This window comes from Toxoplasma gondii, chromosome XI (genome assembly GCF_000006565.2).
Source record: "Toxoplasma gondii ME49 chromosome XI, whole genome shotgun sequence".
Lineage (NCBI taxonomy): Eukaryota > Apicomplexa > Conoidasida > Eucoccidiorida > Sarcocystidae > Toxoplasma > Toxoplasma gondii.
In genome coordinates, this window is record NC_031479.1 from 2,568,289 (window position 1) to 2,588,709 (window position 20,421).

Consider the following 20,421-nt stretch of genomic DNA (forward strand, 5'->3'; position numbering starts at 1 on the left):
TCTCTCTCACCGCCTCTGCGTTGCATTTTCCCCCAGGAATCTACTTCGTCATCGATCCAGGATTTGCGAAAATGAAAATGTACAATCCCAAGACAGGGATGGACAGTCTTGTTGTCGCCCCTATCAGCCAAGCGAATGCTCGCCAGAGAGCAGGCCGAGCTGGACGCACAGGTCGGTTCCTGGACCTCTCCACAGTGTCTCCACCTCGCGTCTTGTTCGGGATCTTGTCTTTTATCTGGGTACTGTTCCTCAGTTTTCTCTTGCAACGCTCTCAACCATATATATATATATATATATATATATTTGTGTGTGTGTATGAACATCGCTGTTTCTCCTGTATCTGTGCCGCCTCGTATCGCGAGATCCGATCATCTGGTGCCCTCTGCCCGTCACGCGAGTGGTTGTCGGCTCCCTCGCTGTGGGTCTAAGTGTCTAGCTGTCTTTTTGCAGTGCAAGCGTTCGATTCGTTTTTGAGGAAGACCCCAGACATTTTTGATGACCATGGTGTTGATATTCACTCTTGTTTCTTTTCATCCTCGCCGTTGTGTGTGTGTCTGTCGCCAGCTCTGACGAGCTGTGACAGAGACTGAGGCGCGAGATGCAGTTGGTCCTTTTCCTCGTCACTTGGTTTCCTGCATGCGTGTGTCTGTCGCCCTTGATGCTCTTGTTGTTTTCCATGTTTTGTAGGGTGCCTGTCTTGCCATGCTTCGCAGGGCCGGGGAAGTGCTACCGTCTGTACACCGAACAGGCGTACCGGTGCGAGATGTTGCCTGTGGCAGTCCCTGAGATTCAGCGAACGAATCTGGAAAATACGGTGCTGCTTCTGAAAGCCATGGGTGTCAACGACATGCTAAACTTCGACTTCATGGACCCTCCACCTGTTCAGGTAAATAACGGGAGAAGGTAAAAAGACGCCGCACAAAACATGGCACAACACTGGGATAAGTGATGGCGACTGACAGGCGTTCGACACTGGATGCCGACACCCATGCCATGTGCCTTGTGCTTCTCTCCTCTGGCTGCTGCTTCTCGCTTTCTCTTCTTGTTCTTCTTCGCTTTTCTGCTTCTTGTCTTTTGCGGCATATCTGGCCCTGAACAGGCGCGAAACGCTTTGAGCCATGCATGCTGACATTTTCGACGAGAAGAACAAAGTGGATGAGTTGCCCTCTTCCTGGACACACAGATACACACAGTGAATGCGTAGGGACATGTTATTATTTCTTTATGTGCTAGGTTTTTTTTTGTGTGTACACTGGCGAGGTGAGGTACCATTCTTAACACAAGGAAACGGGTCTAGGCAGAAATGGGAGGTTTTCGTCCGCCGCGATGTCCACGTAGTCCTTCCGTAGGTTTCGCCACACAGACGCATACTTACACGGAACTTTTTTGTGGTACGTATGTGCCGATATATCTGCTAATGCTGGCGTATACAAATGGATGCGCGCTTTTGCAGGTATGTCTGAGTGTAGAACTCTTCTTGGACGTCTCGGTGCATGCTTTCATTCGGCAATGAGGCGCTTGATCTCACTTGGCGAGCTTGCTGTTCGTCACCCAATGGTTCGCCTCTGGTTACGCATTTTTATAGCGTTCAAGAATGAGGCGAGAGAGTTTTCTTCTGGAGCATATGTTGTCTAGAGACTTCATGCGTTTTTTCCTTCCTTTTGCAGACCTTGATCAACGCGCTGGAGAGTTTGTACGAGCTGGGCGCTTTGGACGACGAAGGCTTGCTGACGCGCCTGGGCCGGAAAATGGCCGAGTTCCCCATGGAGCCTCAACTGAGCAAGATGCTCTTGGCAAGCGTCGATCTCAAGTGCAGCGATGAAATTATCACAATCGTCTCCATGCTGAGCGTGCAGAACGTCTTCTACAGACCCAAAGTACGGACGCGAGAAAACGAAAACACCCGCGCCATGCGTCTAGGGAACCGTGCGTCGCTGCGCGCTCAGAAACTCTGCGGGACTGCTGGACGAATTCCTTGGTACATGCGTCGCTACGGGAGCTTGTGCCGGAGCTCAAAATCATAGTTTAAATGTTTGATCAATTACCTTCACAGCTTCTCCTTCAGAGGCCTTCTCAAGGAAAAAACGCGAAACAAAGACACACAGGCAGAGCTCACGCAGGCAATAAAATCCAGTATGCATCTGTATACATACATATCTATGGATACGCGTATACATATGTACATTACATATCTATATCTATCCATCTACCTATATATATATATATATATGCCTGTAGATTCTCGTATAGCCGCTGACATCTGCATGCTGGTGGATATTGTTTTTTGCGGGAGACGACTTCGGTCTGAGGGAGAGAAGAGACACAGTGTGTCATCACCTTGGGAGTCTCTGAAAGCGAATGAACTTTTCGCTTTGTTATGAAAGACTTGATTTTGTATATTAAGTCCGCAGCATATTTTAGAACTCACAGAAACGTTAGCTTCATCAGAGCATTCGAACTTAAGTTACGACGAAGGTTGCTCGGCAGTTTTTTTTGTAGATGGGGTGAGGAATCAACCTTCGTTAAAAGCAAATTCGGAGTGTAGCGTGGTTAGGTAGCGCTTCTGCTTTGGTTTTTTTTCCCTTGAAGTACATTTCTTCAAGGAACTTGGCAGGGCAGGTGTCAGGATCCTTACGTCGTCATTACATTTTGCGGATACCAGTGGTTTGATACCCAGTCGCCCGATCTTTTCAGTTGCAGCCTTGTAGGCTGCTTTATTTCGAATTATTCTTTACGGGCAGTTTAAGAGTTCCTGCCTGTCCTCGTGAATTACACTTTAAAAATCTGAAACACAAGTTCCGAAGGAAAATGATGAAACGTAATCGAACAAAGTAAAGCCGGCTACCCAGAGAGATTTGCAGACACCAAGTATATGTTTCAGATGCTTCTAAAGGGCTTAAAACAAGAAGCGTAAACAGTTCGGGTCGTTCTCTGGTGTTGTCGCGAGTGAAACCGACTTCGTTGAGCTGCGCCAAAGGACTGTTCTCCCCAACCGGCGGTGTGGTTTTTTTCAAGGACAAGCAAGCAATGTCGGATCAGCGCAAGAGCTGTTTCCACCAGCCTGAGGGCGACCATGTGACCTACTTGGAAATCTATCGAGGCTGGCAACGCAATCGCTTCTCCAATTCTTGGTGTTTTGAGAACTTCATTCAGGTTAGTGGGAGACAAAATACAGAGGGTGTGGACACTCGACATAGATCATTCAGTTTTACCGCCTTCAGAGCCAGCGGGGACAAGCTGTTTGTTTGCCGCTCCGGCCATTATATCTCGCGTTTGTGCTTTTTGATTATCGCTCGATATAGAGCTTGTGTACCTCTCAGTGCATCGTTTGCGTATTCTCTCTTCATGCGTATACTTTGCTCGTGCTCGCGTTGATCTGCGCCCACAGGGGGGCTGTGAGTTTTCGCCGTTCGGCTTCTTGCTACTGCGCTTGCTTCTCAAGCTCCACGGCCCTGGCGCGCATCACAGGGATCAAAGATAGAGTCACTCGACCTCAGGCACTCTGTATATATTTACGTAAATATATATATATATATATATATATATATGCGCATGTATTGATTCGTGTAGACATCGATTTTGGGGGATTGTAAGTCTCTTTGAGCAGTGTCGATTCCGGTGACTCTCGTTTTTTTTTCAGAGTCGCGCTATGCGTCGAGCTCAGGATGTCCGCAAGCAGCTCATCACGATTATGGATCGATACAAGCTCGATGTGATCTCCGCCGGCAAAGACTACAATAGGATTCGTGAGGATTGTTTTTCGATCTGAAGTGCATTTTCGTGTGTTCACGACTACGTCTCTACGCGAAGCATCTGCATGCTTGAACCTTCAGACTCCTTCCATATTCATGTAGACATCAGCTTGCTGATGCTCGATGTGATGCGTGCGAGTGTATCCGCTAAACCAAATGCCTCTTCTTCTTCAGGGAAAGTCTTTGTTTTGTGGATTTCGATATGTCTGTTTTGTACCACAGCGAGACAGAACAGGTAAATTTAGATCAAGAGCCTCTGCCTGGATAGGCAACGTGTAAGCCGTTGATTTTCTTGTGGGTTCTTCTCCCCTTTCAGGACGCTGCATCTGCGCCGGATACTTCAGACACGCATGCCGCCGGGATCCTCAGGAAGGCTATCGAACGCTTGTCGATCACACACAAGTTTTCCTCCATCCCTCCAGCGCGCTGTACAACCGTCACCCTGAGTGGCTGATCTACCACGAACTCGTTCTCACAACGCGCGAATATCTCCGGGACTGCTGCACAATCGAACCTCAGTGGCTTGTCGAAGTCGCCCCCAAACTGTTCAAATTGGTGAGGCCCATATATATATATATATATATATATATATTCTGTACGTACGCGTAGCTACATGTTCATACGCCTGTGAACTTAGTTCAATCCAGATGCATATACATACACACATATATATATATATATATTTTATATGCGTGCATATGAGAAGATGAGACATGCTTGTGTGTGCGTTTGAATACACATGCGCAGTGGCGTTCATGTGTGTATCCATAGTCACAAAAGTGGACTTTGTTTTTAATTATGTCCATCGCACGAGAGACTGCAGAGGGGTGCACCCTTTTTTTTCGCACTGCTGTTTTCTCGCGCGTTGATTTGTAGGCGGACCAGCAGCGCCTGTCGAGGAGGAAAATGCGCGAACGCATCGAGCCACTGTACGACAGATTCGCGGAGCCTAATGCATGGCGTCTGTCGAAGCGACGAGGCTGAAAAACAAGCCGAAGCGCGAGACGCAACGAAGAAGCCTGGGAGGGAGGCGAAGGCACCGCGACAGATACGCAAGAGACGCGGGCAGGGGAAAGCCGAAAAACAAGAAGCAGAGACGCGCGGCGGCTCTTCATGTTGTGCGCATGCATGCATGCACTGTGCATATTCGGTGTTGTGCCGTCTTTGGGTCGTCCCCACAGAGGCTTTGATGCCGCATGGGCATGCACCTTTCGGAATTGGTTCGCGCAGGGAAAGTGCAGAGAGACGGTGTGTGTTGGAAAAACTGGACTCTGTCGAAGAGTCTTCTCAATTGCCGAGAAAGACTTTCGGTTTCGCGCTCTGTTTCTGTTGATAGAGAAAGTAGCACTTCCACTCTTTCGCAGTAGACAGAGAGAGCGAACGAGAGGAAATGTAAAAGCGACCGTTTTTGGCGGCTTCGAGGTCGCTGTGGCTCCAAGAACGGAGAAACCGGCCAGGGACGGTTTTCTTCCGATTCTTAGTCGATGCTCTCAGACCTTCAATTTGTACGAGGAGCTCTTTGTGCACTTGCTCTCGAGTTTCTTCTACCTCGACCAGAAGAGGAAGACTTCACGATGAGGCGAGAGCGACTTCTTTCGCGTGCGCATGTCTGTCTCCGTTCATATGGCTGCATGTGAACTGTCGGTAGAAACGCGAGAGCGCCATCTGAGTCTCGAGAAGACTCACATATGGAGAGGGCGTTGTGCATGCGCTCCGAGAGGAAGATGCGAAGGTAGCAGTTCCAGGAGAGGAAGAGGGAGCCCCGGCACCAACAGTTTGACACTTTGCGTTTTCGAAGACAAGAACGCTTGTCACCGGGCATGCTGCGCCATTGAATGAACAAACAGTGGTCGCGACACCCGACGGGCGCAGTCCTGTCAGGCGCCGTCTCAACGGACCGCTCTAAGACCATGCCATCGCCAGGGCGACACAAAGAGACGAGAAAAAATACAAATGCCAAGAAGATTCATAAAAACCGCCGGCGTACCCAATCTGTAACCCTTTATACCACGCCTTCTCTGCATTCGAAATGACTTCCTCTCCACCCGACCGGTCGACTTCAAGACGTCTTTTCACATACACACTCTCCTAGGACCACCACACTGCCCTTTGCACATAAGCATATATAAATATATATATATATATATATATATATATATATATAAATATATAAATATATATATATATATATCAAGACATCAGAGTCAGAAAAAAAGCTGTCCATTTCACTCTACGCATATATACATATAAATATACAGGTGTATTTCTTCTGTGGGCGTATTCAAAGAGGAATGACATAAACCGGAAGAACCATTCGTGCGAGGGCAGTCGTGACAGGTGCCTGATCCTGTTGTCGCGACTCGAATTCTGAACTGCCAACGGCTCTTGAACTGAAAAATATGCTCGTAACCGGTCTTCTCCATTTGTCGAGACCCTCTCCGCTTCACCCAAGAGACTCCTTCGCGCTTTGAATTGCTCAGAGAATGAGAATTCGACGCACAAAATCTAGCTGCAACAACGTCCTCTCCTGCAGCAAAGTCCGGCGGCCTAGGACTCTTCTGTCGAGCAGACAAAGCCTTCCACAACTGGCGCAGACATGATGGGAGAGTGCTGCTCGACAGACCCCCCTTCCCGCATTTCTCTGAATGCAAACGCCAGTGTACACTGTGGCCGAGGATTTCCCCGGCACCAAAAATACCGAGGCCGAAAAACCAAAACCACATCCACAAAAAGAGGTGACTTTCCTCTTCGCTGCATACTTCCATACACTCTCCATAAATGAACACAAGCACATTCATACACACATATATATATATATATATGTATATATATATATATATATTTATGTATGTATCAGCATGCATGCACCTGCGCAAAAAGGGCCGCGGCCGTGCTGCTACTCGCACTGATATGTTCGCGGAGGCTCGGCTGAGAGCGCGACGAAGTCGTGGAAGAAGTCGAGGCGTCAGCCGTCAGAGGGAGGTTACGTCGTGCGTGTTGAAGCACTGAGAAGGTCGGTCTTCTCCTCTGCTGCTCTTTGGTTTGCCAGCAGCTGGCTGTACTGTTGCCGGTCCACCGGGCAGAGATCGACGCACCTGCACATACAGAACAAGACCCCACAATGCATGCGCGACATACACTTCGTTTGATCTCGTTCTCTTTTCGTTCTGCCTGCTCCGGTCTCTCTGCGGTCTTTCACCAGCGACAGACATGTCTGTCCCCGCGAAGCCGTAGTAGAATCAACGCTCTTGGAAACGAATTCAGGTTGTCTTTAAGGAAATCGCACATTTTCCTGTTACAGCTCGGGAAACGTTCCCAGGGAATCTGCGCGTGTAAACGACCGGCACGACGTTCGATTGAGTGAGCAGCGCCCTGAACGCGTTGACAAATTCTGAAGAAGCAACGCCCGCTGAAAGTCCTTCCTACTAGATGACTCCAACGGGGGCATGCGCGCCGCCTTTGTCGGACACCAGACACAGTGGGGACGGTCTTTGCTTCACGAAGCTCAGAGAAGAGAAGAAACGTTTGGTGCAAGGAATCCTGAACCGCCTCTCGACGACCCGCAGGACTGGCTGGCACCTGATTTACCGACTTTGTGTCTCCGTTTTTTTTCACGGGATTACAATACATGTCCGAGGAAGGCAGCAGCTGTCGTTCGTGGAGATACAACGAAACTCGATGCCAACGCGAAGATGAATGAGCAAATCATCCGGTCTCCGACACTCGTACACATTCCCCCCCCCCCGCGACGCTGGGCGACTCAATGACCTTTTTTTTGCCGGCCGCGGACTGAGCCACGATGCATGCTCGTATGTGAGGCGAGACGACTCTGCCGCCGAGAAAGACGACACCCTCCTCGTTTTCGGCTCTTTTCCCTCGCATCTCCAGCAGCACAGATCCCTGCGCTTACTGAAAGAAACGCTGAGAGTTGAATGCGCCTGTGTCGTCGTCATCCGGACGCGCCGTGCGACTTAGAATGACCATGCATCCCTGAAACGAGTTGGCAAGAAGTTCCCCTTCGTAGTACTTCAGCAGTCCGAGAGCGACTTGGAATGTGAAACCCTGTACGGAGACGCATGGGGGAGACAGCGGAGACAGAGGGACATGAAGCGAGGTCGGTAAAACAGAGACAGGACCAGAGAGCCCCGAAGAATGGAAGACAAGGACGCACGACACTGGCAAAGAGAGGAAAGGTGCTTCAGCCAGAAGACTAAGAGTCACGACCACAGAAAAGTCGAGAAGGCAGGTTTCCTTTGCCTGACGATATGAACTCCCAGACGGGACTTTACGTTCTACGTCTTTTGCCTCTCCTTCGTCTCTCCGTGGGATGCCTGCGTGAGGGAAACCTCTTCTCAGCTGTCCCCCCCTATCTCTCTCCGCAACACTCGACATTTCCTTTTTCTCCTGTTACCTCGCCTAAGAGAAGGATCGCATCCCAGGTTTTGCAGAGCGTCTGAAAAGGCAAGACGATGGCGAACAGCGTCTCAAGCCACTGAAGAAGATAGAGGTTCGGGTGTATGCGGAGGCCCTTGAAATGGCGGTAAAGCGGCGGGACGCGAGTCCGCAGCATGGCCTCAAAGAAGTCGAATTTCACTGAGAGCAGACGACGACTCGCTTGCACAGCTGGGGCGTAGAAATCCAGCAAATGAAAACTCGGCAGGAGATTAACGAAGGCAACAAAGGCCGCGGGCAGAGACATGAAACAAAGCAGCACCGAAGCCAGGCCGTCCATGCCTCTCACAGCGCCGATGTCCGGTCTGCACCACAAAGACAGCAAAGGAACGACAAAGAGGACAAGAGGCATACGAACCGCACTGTCTCTCCCAAGAGAAAACAGTCTCCTTCCGTCCTGTTAACATTGGAACATAAATCGAGTCAACACATACGCAGAAACGAATACCTCTCTCCCCACGACAAAAACAACAGCGACTACACATTCACTGCGGACCGATCTTCGCTTCTCGCAGTACTCTATAAATCGGCCAGACCAATTCCCGTTACATGCTATCAAACGGGAGTTCCAGGTACATACACTCACATATACAATATCTATATATGCACAGATGTATACTTGTCATGCTGGTTATCTTCTCCATGTAACTCACTGAACACTGCCAGACGTTTGAGTACACACATGTACGTGGATGGCTTGATTGATCTGGACTGGGAGGCGATGTTTCACACGACTGACCGATAGAGTTCGTAAGCCTGGAGAAGTCGCCGGACTCCTTCGCCGATCGTCATGTCTCCATTTGCTTCCGATCGCCCCAGAGAAGCCATAGTCGAGAGTCGACTGCTGTGACAAGCATGCACCAGCTGGCCATGACAGCGTCGCCGGTGGTTCTGTGTATCTCGATGCGCTGTGTGGGGTTCGCCTGCTTCCTCGCGTTCTCGTCTGTCTCCCTCACTGTGCGGTATCTCTTTCTTCTCGCTCTGCTTGGCTTCACCCTCTGTCGCAGCTCCTTCCTTCTGTTTTTCGGCTTTTCCCTCTCGCGGATCTGTGCATGCGTTCCTTGAATCACTCTGCGCCTCAGCCTTCAATCCTGCGCTGGCAACGTTGCCTTCCCGCTCGGTGCACGCAGTCCCCCCCCCTCTACCGCTGGCGGGGTCGGGGCCTGCTTCTTTCTTCTCTCCACAGCCGACAGAGGTGTGAACAGATCTGATTCGCGCGACCGTCTCTGCACTCGGCGAGGGCCGGAAACAAACGCTCACAGCTACAGCCTCTTCTGTCATCGAAGAACTGTCTTCCTGGAGCCCTGTGGCTCGTTTTTCCCCGGCGGCCTGTCTCGTCTTCCTCTCGCGCCCGCCATCTCGAGCACGGTCTGACGCCTTGCCGCCTTCGTCCTCGTCCTGGACATTCTGTGGGGCTTCGAAGATGCAGGAAATCAGCAGCTCCTGGCCACAACCCACCTTCTTGTCCACGAGGTACCAGAGACCGGCGCAGGGGTACGGCAGACCCAGGGACGTCGAGGCCTTCAGACACGAGGCTCCAGCCTCTCCGCGATTCGCCTCGCCTCGCGAACTCTCTGAGCCGCATGCACCAAGTGTCGTCTCGATCTGCGCCGCTGGTGGCAGCGTTTGCGCCACAGCAGGATGCGTCGAAGGCGTCTGGATCGCCTCGGCTTTCGAATGTCCTTTCGCAAGAGTCTTCTCTTCGCGCTCTGGCTCTTCTCGTCTCATTCGCGACTCCGAGCCGTCGACTCGCCCCACGGGGTCCCCGCGCACCATACCAGCTGCTTTGTCTCTGCCTCCATGTGGACCTTTTTGTCGGTCGCTGCCGCGGCTGCACCGGGGATGGAGTCCGTCGGCAGGCGAGGCGGAGGAGCGACAGGACCGGTTGCGGCTTCGCGCGTCCTGAGACTTTTGGACGAGGTGCCTACGCTGCAGCGCGAGAAAGAGAAGCGAGGACAGAAGGCCCTCAGATACGCGTTGCTCGTTCCCGATCGCCAGACCCCACAGCGTCCCGCGGAGCTCGCCCGGCAACCCCTGGAGCCAGAGGTTGACGAGGATCGTGGAGACAGCCGTCTCCAGTCTGCGACCACGGTCCAGCGAGAACCGGGCGCCGAAGAACTGGGGAAACCAGAGGCGCCAGAAGCGCCGGCTGCGCGGGGGCTCCTCGCCCCAGGCTCGGAAGTCCCTCTGGCTCGGGGCCCACGACAGAGACGTCGATGAAAAACCTGAGAGAGTCGTCGACTTCGGCAGCGTTTGCATCATGGTCATCGACCGCACAGAGTTCCCCGAGATCCCCTGGGTCCCCAGAGACCGCCGGCCTTCCTCCTTGCCGCTCCGACGCTTACCCCCCTCTCCGGGGTCGTCCCCAGTCGCGCGTCCTGGACTGAAGCTGTACCGCGGTTCTGTCCCCGAACTCACCGAACCTGTCTCCACTCGGCTCTTCCCGCCTGACGTGAGGAATCGCGAGAGAGCTCCAACGAGCCCCCGAGGAGTCCATTCTGGGCCATCCCCGACGGTGGGGCTTCCGCTTTCGCGCTGAATCCGCGCCGTTTTCTGGAGCGTGGCGTCAACCCCAGCGAACTGCTGCACACTTGGGTCGCTGCACGCATGCGGCCTGCCGTCGCCCTGAGGGAAAGAGGCGCTGCCTGTAAACGCCGCGGACGATCGGTTTGAGCTGCAAGACTCCGCGTAAGACCGAACACCTGGGCGAGGCTCCTCTGTAGAAGACGCGCCGCCGACGGCTCTGGATCCGTTGCCCGCAAAGAGCCAGGCGAAGCCACCAAATGAAGCAAAGGACTTGTGGCTTCGCAGCACCAATTTGTTCTTGCCATCTTCTTCCGACGGCCTCCCATTCTCGAAGCCGAGCTTGTCGGCCGCACCCGCCGCGCCCAAACGTTCTTCTGGTTTGAAGCCATGGAGCTCCGAACTTCTCAGCCCACTGGGTGAGCGCATGGAGACCCGCGACTGCATCCGTTCCGAGCGCCTAGACGAGACGAAATACCGCAGCGAGAAGGACTTGTGGCCGAGACTCGCACCGTGTGCAGGACTCCCTGACGTCGGCCTGCCTCGGTCGCCGTCGACGACGTCTCTGTGTGACCAGAGTGAGTCCTGGGACGAAGGCCCTCTGGCGTCTGGCAGGTCCGCTAGCACGCGAGTGGGTGCGTCCTCAGAGTGGGGCGGGAGCGTCGAGCCTTCATCCTTCTCGCCTCCGCTCCCGGTTTCGCAGGCGAAAAGCGCCGGCGGCCCTCCGCCGTCGACGCAGAAGCTCTCACCGCCGCAAGCAACGCCCTTCCCAGTCTGTTTGCTTGTTTCCCACTCGCCGTTACCTGCCGCGCCAGCGGGCTCCTGCGCCTCTGCTGGCGCCTCTGCTGCAGGACCGCTGAGGCCCCACCATGCCCTGACTGCGGCGATGAAAGGCCCGGTCGACAGGCGAGCCGTGGCGCCCCAGGCGGCCAAGCTGGAGGCGAGGCGGTCTCTGGTTCGTGGGTTGTCGCTTGGGCGCGCATCGGCGGTTCCCCAGGTGACTTTGGACCTGAGTGTCTTGTCCCGTTTTCCCCACACACTCTGGTCGAAGTCGGTGCGCGAGGTGGACGGAAAGCGACTGGGGCCAAAGTGATCGGGCAGGGCGGAATCTCCGCGCAACATCGAGGGAAAGCGCCTCCAGGAGCCGATCCTGGAAGGCGCCCCAGGCATGGAGAAGGGCGCGTCGCCGGCGGGGGCCTGGGGAATCGCCCCACACGTCCAGCACTTGTCCCAGTGCGGGAGAATGAGCGTTCGCCAGAGCTCGAGTTTCTGCGCGGCTTCTTCTTCCCGGCGCTTTCTCCGGAGGGCCGCAACCTCTTCACTTTGTGCGAGTGCATGCTGCTGCTGGAGAAGGAGCTCGCGGAGCTGCTGCTGCTCGGAGACCTTTGCGTGGAAGAACTGGAGCCAGAGGGCGAGGGATGCAGATGCTGAGGCCCACCCGGCCTGTCCCCCCAGGCCGCGTCGCCTGGACGCGGAGACCGGGGGCGAGGACGAGGTGAAAGGACAGAGGAGGGCGCCTTCGACGGGAGCGAGAAGGTCGAGAGACCGCGTAACAAAGTGCAGGGAGAAGCAGCGCAGTTCCATTTCTTCAGAGAGTTCAGAAGTCTTCGCATCGCGACTTGGCGCGCACCCGAGCGTGATGTCCAGGAGCTCGTCCAAAGGCAGACACCGCGGGCCGCGCCGTCCCCGCTTCTGCCCACTCTCGCCCCGCTTCGGATCCTGCCAGCAGAGCAGCATGCGCTCGCGGTCGATCGACAGGAGCCGCGGCTTCATCTTCCCGTTGCGGCACAGCTTGAGAAAGACCGTCCCGCGCTCGAGGGCGTCGAACGACGACGAGTAGGGAGACGGCGAGAGGACATTGCTGGAGCTCCGCGGCGTCGCAGAGAAAGACCCAAAGGTTGGCAGACTCTGCGAGGGACCCAGGCCGGTCGAAAGCCGCGACATCTCCGAAGACGCCCGGAGCGACACACCCCGGGTGAAAACCGAGGCCTGGTCCGCGTACGTCGCGCCGCCAGGCTGCACTCGAGAGCCTCGTTGCCGAAGCATCACGGACGTCTGGCTCCCCAAAGTCATGCCAGAGGAGGTCGCGACCCTCAAGGACTCCGGTGGTCCAACCGCTCCGTGGAGCTCGCTCGACATGCGCGTGAGGGACCCGCGTGAGGCGGTGGATCCGGAAGACACAAACGGCGACCGGGCTCTCTCCAGCGGCAGAACCTGCGCCTGGCGTGAGACGCGACGGTCGCCCTCACTGAGCTGGGGCATCATTTCCACGGACTTCGAGCCCACGCGGAGGTCCGCGGCCGGCGCGGACCCCAGCGATTGCGTGGAGCAAATGTCCACCGACCGACTCGAGAACGTAGCTGTCGGAGGAGAGGAAGAAACTGGAACCGCGGGAGGGTTTGCATGAGAGGCATGTGCATGCACTCCATCCCGGGCGACAACGGGCGCCGGCGACGACGGAGGGAGACTCTGAGACGTTCGCACGGTTCCTTCAAGAGGCGATTTCGAGGACGCACTCTCGGCGGCGTCCACGTCCGGAGACCCCGGAGATGGAGACGACGAGGGCGATGAGTTCGACGACAAGATGGGGATCTGCGCCTGTGCAGAAGCCGAGACAGTACCCGCAGTAACTGGGAGAGAAGAAGGATCGGCAGGTCTAGACGTCTGGCAAGTGGAGGGAGAGGCGGATGGCGAGTCTGAGGACTGAACACCCAGGTGATCTTGTCCATGCGCCGGGGACAGCGCAGAGTTCCCCTCGTCTCTCGGAGTCGTCGCCCAAACGAACCTCCCCTCCCCTCTTCTTGCCTTCTGGCCTCGTTGACTGGGCATCTCGACTCCTTCACCGGAGCAGCCGTCGACAGCTCGAAGTGCGCATGCATCCGAGCTTCGTTGGTCACACAAACTGTGGCCTTCCACCTCTTTGCCGGTCTTTCCCGATGACATATCACGCCGAAAAGTGGGTCCTGCATCTAGACGTTCTGCTGTTTGTTCCCAGAACGCCTCTCGCTGGTCTTCTCCTCTTCTCCCCTCTGCGGCTTCTGATGCTCGACTGTCCTTGCCTTCACAGGTGGGGTCCCCATGCGCTTCCTGTCCCCCCGAAGGGGTCGCAGACTGGAGATGCGGTTCTCTAGACGCTCGATGAGGAGATCGCGACGCTTTTCGCCTGTCGGTCAGTAGAGGCGACGACCGAGAGAAAGGAGCAACCTGCGACGCGCGGGGATCTGGCGACCGCCACCTGCCTTCCTGACTCTCGACAGCAAGCGAATCATGACGCGTCGGGGACTCGCGAGACCCCGTGGAGCGCGCGCGAGAAGAGAGAGTCTGAGACCGCATGCGAGTGTCATTCCGACGGCGAGGAAGCTGTGTACCAGTGTCCAGACTCGTCCCCGTTTTTGGGCGACAATGCTGGCTCTCTAGCGGACCTGAGGCGCGAAAAAGCGAAGACTCGCGCCCCGCAGCATATCGAAGCACTCGGGGGTCGCGGCTGAGGCGGAGATACACCTGAGCAGGAGCAAGGCAGAGAGAAGAGAGAAGAAAAATCTGAGGCACATGCAAGGAGAGACAGAGCGCGACCGGAACGTCGCGCGGGAGTAGACGAAAACAAGAAGGAGAACAACGAAGGCGCGATACGACGTGGAAGAGACGCGGCGAAGGTTTGAGCACATAGAGAACGATTGGAACGTCGATTAGACGGAAAGGCAAACAGGAGAGAGGAAAAAAGAGGTCTCAGATATCAGGAGGCAGAAGGCCGCTATGGAAAAGCAGACACGCAAAAGCCTTCGGCCCCCCATGCCTCCTCTCCCTGTCTCCCTTTGATGTCTTCTGACCTAAGCGTCCACACAGACTGGAGACACCCGGTCATGACGCCATTAACCTCAGCACCTGAGTCTCTGGACTCGCCGTCCCTCTCGCTTCCTTCTCACCTTTTTTTTTCCTCTCCACTGTTTCCCCTGTGCGCTATCTTGAGCTACCATTCTTGGTCATGGGTGCACAGTTTCTCGATTCAGAAGCCGTTCAGTGCTCCGCCGTGGGCATGGATACTGAGCGACAGATCGCTTGCGCTACGCTGCTCAGTTGAAGAGTGACCTTTGTCCGTACCTTGTCTGCGTCGGACATGTGCAACTTGAACTGTTCTGCAACGACTCGGTCGTAGATCGCATCGAGAGTCTTCATGTCGAGGCCATTCGTCGCGCCGTCTCTCCCCAGAGTCATTCGCCGCCAGTCGTCCTTGGTGATTTTCCTCTTCACGTTTCGGTTGTGGCGATCGGTATGGAGAAGCAGAATCGCGTACGCGAGAAAATGCGCGGTCTCCGCGTCCATGTTCTGCTCCGGGTTCTGCTGGACATACACCTCGGCGAAGACGAACAAGACTCTGTACAGCTGCTGCGACTCACCCGGCGGAATGAAGCGACTGAAAATCGACCGCATGGCCAAATCGATGCTCACACCCCGGACATCAAACAGCGACGAGAACGCCCGAAGAATAGAAATGTTGAAAGGCGACGCGTCGCCCAGCAACAGACCAACCTGAACACAGACAGCGACCGTGGTCAGAAAATGCATCGTTTCAAGTCCAAATCGTTTCGCCTACGCCTACACAATTGTCCTCCGTCAATCTAGACATATCTGTATGCATGGATGCCCTCGTTCACAACCCAACACACAATACAGGTGAGTATCTCCGTACCCTCTCTCTGGATACAAACATCCGTATTTACATATATATAAATATATACATAGATATATATATATATATAGAGAGAGAAAAGATATATATATATATATAGATATATATGTATCTACAAATAAATGTATCTCGCTCCCGTGTGAGAGCACGTTTGTATAACCTTCTGGGCTGTTCGTTTCGAAAGTATTGTCCCACCCGAGTTGGCTTGACTTAGTACCTTTCGTTTGTCGAGTCCTGGGGTTTCGTAAAGGAAGAGGGCGACTGCTTCTGGGTCGTTTTTTTGGAGGATTCCTTGGTCTTCAAGGACGGCGACTGCAGGCTCGAGGCCGTGTTGGTTGAAGAGGAGAACGGCCTTGTCTAGACAGGCGCGTAGCTGCGCTTCCTGTCTCAGTTTTTCCGTCATCGCAAAGTGCGAAAAGTATCCGTCATCCTCTTCGTTCCTTCCCGCGAGACGCCCCCTCTTGAGCACGAAGCGGTGAAGCGCACTGTGTTTCCCCACACCAGGAAACGCGCCTGCGGTCCACCGGCGTGTCTCCGCAGAGGGCGAAGGGCCAGGGTCTCTCCACGACGCCCCAGGCCTCGGGACACCTGCATGCGAAGCCAGTTCGCGACCAGACCGTCGCCTTTCAGGTTCATGCCTCCCTCCGCTGAACCTGCTTCCCACCGAACTTGGAGCAGGCGACCGCGGAGCGAGCCTCCAGCCCAGAGGGTCACCAAAACTCCCCACCTGCTTGCCATCGCCTTCGCAGCCTCGACCCTGCTCTGGTCCCTCCTCTACGTCATACGAGGACACAAAGCCTTCAGCGCCGGGCTTTGACGGCGAGAAGAGCGACGGCAGTGCCCCCAGGAGAGCAGGATCGGCGGTAGGGAAGACAGCATGCTCGATGCCCTCTGCACAGTACGGAAAAAGACTGTCTTCGTCGTCAGAGGAGAAGCCCTCCGGTCCCGATGACTCAAGAAGCGAACGGTGACGGCTGAGAGAGCTCCAGCCCCGCTCCTCGTCTCCGCGGAAACTGGTTCTGCGAGCTTCCCGAGGGCGCCCACAAACGTGGTGGACACTCGCTCGAGACGATCGGCGAGAAGGCGGCACAGAGCCGCGGCCAGAATCTTCCGGAGAAGCCGAGAAAGAGGACAGACGCGACGAGGTGCTGCAGACACTGTGGCAGTCTCCCTGGCCGCGTTTCTCTCCTCGTCGACGCCGACTGCGCGCAACAACGTCTCCTGAAGGACAAGGAGGTACACCTGCCGCGTGGCGAGACAAAGTTTGACGGACGCCGCCGCTCGTTCGCCGCGAGCGGTAGCCGCTGCCTTCCCTGCTTCTTGCTCGTTCGTCTCTTGGTCGAGGCTTCTCTGAAGCGGACGGCCTTCTGCTCCTCGTGCGTCCAACGTCCTGCTGAGGCGTACGCCCAGAACTCCCTCGACTGCCAACCTCTCCCCACTCGTCGCGCGTCCCCCTCGTCTCTCCAGCCTCATCGTTCTCGCCATGCTCTCGCCGATTCCCAGCGGGGTGCCGAGACGAGGCGCCATGGGCGCAGCGAAGGGCCTCCTCTGGGTTTGGATCGGCGTGGAGGCCGACGAGACCTGGAGCGGCCCCACTGTTGTTGCAAGGCGAAGTCGAGTTGGCGGAGACGCGATCCACGGCGATTGATAAGCAAGGAAAAGACTCGATCAGATCTCGCACTGGGCTGTTTGACAGATCTCCTGGGGCATTCCTGCCCTTCTCCAGAGCCGGCGGAGTCGACTCGGCCCTTCTCTGAGCGCTTGCAGAGGATTCACCCCACCGACGAGACTCAGGGCAAAGCGCCTGTCCTCTGACTTCCGCTTCCTCGTCGTTTAAACTTGAGTTGGCACCACACCATGAATCCCGGCGCGGCGACGCCCTAGCGGAAGGAAACTCTAGATCAGCGAGGGGAGAAGCTGAAGGACGACGAGGCGACAGTGGATGCGAGGGACGGGACTGGCGGGTTTGGCCACGCGTAGAGACACCGCGATCGGGGAAAAACGTCGGAGGACGCCGAGGCGTCACAGTTTCGACGTAGGAAGCGAGCGCAAAAGCAGCAGACAAGGAAGCGAGCGCCGGAGACGCTGACATGCGTCGTCGATCAGGAAGCGTTGAGGTTACAGACGGTCTTGAAGTCGCTCCGCCTTTGTCTCCATCGACAGCACCCGAGTCGGAACGATTCCGGAGGTTGCTGCCCCCCTCTCTCCTCTTGTCTCGATGGAGACGCACGGAGTCGCACTCTCCACTTCCTGGATCTCTCCCATCCCGCCATGGATGAGGGAGACCTGTCGGCTCTGTTTGTCGAGGGAGTCCTTTGCCAGATTCCCCCTGAGAGTCGGAGTCGCGACCGCTTGCACTACCGAAACCTCCACAGTCCCCAATCTCTTTGGGCTCGTTCTTGTCTCCGTCACGGGCTTGTCTAGCGAGAGTGGATCGTCGCCTCCCGGGCCTTTCTCCCCCTCGGCGCTGGCCTGGCGCTTCCGCACGCTCGCTCAAACTCCCGCCGTCCTTTGGATCAGACAAAGGCGTCGAATCGCAGGCATCCTCAGGCATGCTGTCGTCGAAGCTCCCGCCTGTGTCGCATCTCTTGGTAGCCGCCACATCGCGCAGGGCGCGCGACCTCGACTCGCCGGAAGAAGCAACATGCGAATCAGACGCTTCTCCAGCCTCTTCCGCTTGCCGGAATACCATCTCCCTTTCACCACTCTGTCTCTGTCCTGCTGGATGGGCGCTGCTTCCTGAGGAAGAATCGGACGGGGAAGAGGACGCGCCGTGAAAGTCACGAGACCCTTGAGCCGTCGGGGCGGGAGAGGTGGACGGAGCTTTCTCTGGAAGGGGAGGAGAATCTCGAGCCTGACTGCGTGGCGAAGCACGAGACGCATACTGAGGTGACCGACGAGACCGCCGACGGCCCTGAAGTCGAACTGCTGACGGCGCCATCCTCTTCAGACGCAGAAACAGGACGGACGGGAGACTTGTCAAACCCCTGTCGACGAGGACCTCTGGGAGGTTGAATCCGAAACGGAATCGAGAGCAAGCACAACAAATGAGGATTACTCAGACAAGAACAAAAGATGAGGGAAAGACGATGGAGAACTAGAAGTACGGAAAGAAAGACTTTGGGTGCTCAATGACGGATGCCGTCAGACGGATTCCTCAGATTCGGGGATGACCACGCTCTCACGCCACATTCGTTGTTCCGACCCGTGGCGACTTCGCACTGCTCGCTTAACCTTTCGTTATCCTACTGATTTACAACGTTGTCTCTCTCGGCGGACCCCCAGTAGAACAAAGGTGCGCCATGATCTCTGGATCAAGAGAGGGACGGGAGCTACATGGCTTGCAGACGAATTTCAGAGCGCTGCGTCCGGACCGCCCGAAGTATATCCACATCAGCCTGAAAGCAATACACTGCACTGGAATATGTGCGTCCACGGGGGAGGAAGACCGACAAATTTGACGGCACTGCACATCGACTTCCCTCAAAGGATGCGCCCACATCGACAGGACCGGACGCGGGGCCCGTAACGACCGGGCATTGACACCATGGAGAGAAATAGAAATAAATCACATCCAACCTACATTCAACCGCTTCGAAACAGGTACGAGTCCAACAAAAATCGTTTTCCAGACCGTCGGCACGGCCGTTCCTGGCCCTGGAAGCTGCCCATACCACCAAAAACAAAATGCTTACGAGGTCTGGGGGAATCCCGGCAAAAGAGACCGACGCAACGCTTTCGACGTTTTTCCTCCAGAGTCTCTCACAGGGTAGCATGGAAAACGAACGTTTCAGCCGCCTCTTTTGCCGCGGTAAATGACCCAAATTTGGTCAAGCTGTACAGCACAACGACCCATCTCCCGATTGTCGCGCTCCGGAGAAGGCTGTACAGACACCCCGAAGCCGCGCTTTCGTGAGGCAAAATGTCCACACGTTCGTGAATTGTACCACTTTGTCTCTTCGAGAGTTCGGGTTTAAGAATTTGTTATTTTCTTGGCGAGTTGCCTGCCGCTTTTCTTCGAAATATCGCACAGGAGGCGCGCCCCCTCTGTCCAGTTGCGCCTTTTCCGCACTCAAAACTTGGCGAATTTCTGTCCCCTTCCACAGAAGCAAAAACGGAATCGCGGAGAAATCGATGGAAATCGTGGAGACGAGGGAAAGAAGCACGCAGTGAGCAACGCAGAACCTGCCCGAACAGCTTCTTCTGTCTTGCTGTTCCCTTGCGCTGTCAACGGCATGGAGAGGGGGAAGAGCTGCTGCGTGCTTTTTCTCGATCAGCGATGGAGCTTGTCTTCGCAGCAGCAGACCAGTTTCAGCAGCAGCAGCAGCCCGAGTCGCGAGCGCGGAGTCCCGCGGGCAAGGACGGTAGAAATATGAAGCAGGAAGATGCATTAAGTGGACGGACAACAATAAAGTGGAAAAGGGAGACGAGCAGAGAATCATCCGGAGCAGTATGCCTTTAACTGGGACGTCGCAGGAGTCGTTCACACCCGACATGGCACAAGGCTCCGCCATCCGTTCTCTGGCTCACCTTTTGGCAGCAGCAGAGGCGGGGAAAGACACAAAGGCAGAACGACATTTCGTGACTTCCAACGCGCCTAGATCACTTCCTTGTTGCCAAAGAATCCGAAAGGAACTCTGAATCCTTTCTAAAAAAGCGACGCTAATGAAGTCACTCGCAGCGACTGCCCGCATTTTTTCTCCTCGACGGGGTTCCCGCCCTGTCTCGTGCCGGTACTACCTCAGGGAACCCGCGGTGTCAAAGCTTCCGCGAACCAGACAGAGCTGCGTAGGTGCCATAGGAACAACATGTTCTAGCAACAGCTCACGCAGCAAGTGAGACCCTGCAGAGCAAATCGTTTTCCTTAACAATCAGTTTCTGTGCAAAAGTTTTTGAGAGTCTCTCCAGCCTTTTTTGCCGTCACGCAGAAACACGCGTCGATTCGCCCATCTCACCCTCGGAAGGCTGAGTTGAGTGTCCTTGCGTCTATCGTGAACGGGGGCTGGA

The 20,421-nt window shown here is 55.3% G+C and overlaps 2 protein-coding genes across 2 annotated transcripts in view; one reads left to right on the plus strand and one right to left on the minus strand.

Moving 5' to 3' along the window:
• TGME49_312280 (pre-mRNA-splicing factor ATP-dependent RNA helicase, putative) overlaps positions 1 to 5,865 on the plus strand; it is a 13,927-nt gene extending 8,062 nt beyond the window's left edge. Inside the window, exons 8-14 of the mRNA XM_002364409.2 lie at positions 37 to 171; positions 714 to 886; positions 1,668 to 1,877; positions 3,016 to 3,153; positions 3,641 to 3,746; positions 4,069 to 4,307; positions 4,629 to 5,865. Of these exons, the coding sequence (XP_002364450.1) occupies positions 37 to 171; positions 714 to 886; positions 1,668 to 1,877; positions 3,016 to 3,153; positions 3,641 to 3,746; positions 4,069 to 4,307; positions 4,629 to 4,736 (1,109 nt within the window). The 3' untranslated portion in view covers positions 4,737 to 5,865. The remainder of the gene's footprint in view (positions 1 to 36; positions 172 to 713; positions 887 to 1,667; positions 1,878 to 3,015; positions 3,154 to 3,640; positions 3,747 to 4,068; positions 4,308 to 4,628) is intronic.
• A 103-nt stretch (positions 5,866 to 5,968) lies between these two features.
• Positions 5,969 to 20,046, minus strand: TGME49_312300 (Sec7 domain-containing protein). The gene is made up of 6 exons (XM_018782706.1): positions 15,632 to 20,046; positions 14,826 to 15,254; positions 8,944 to 14,228; positions 8,164 to 8,509; positions 7,663 to 7,814; positions 5,969 to 6,847 (listed from the first exon to the last, which is right to left on the minus strand). The coding sequence occupies exons 1-6, from the start codon at positions 18,353 to 18,355 to the stop codon at positions 6,736 to 6,738; spliced, it is 9,048 nt and encodes a 3,015-aa protein (XP_018635487.1). The 5' UTR covers positions 18,356 to 20,046; the 3' UTR covers positions 5,969 to 6,735.
• Positions 20,047 to 20,421: the final 375 nt, after the last annotated feature.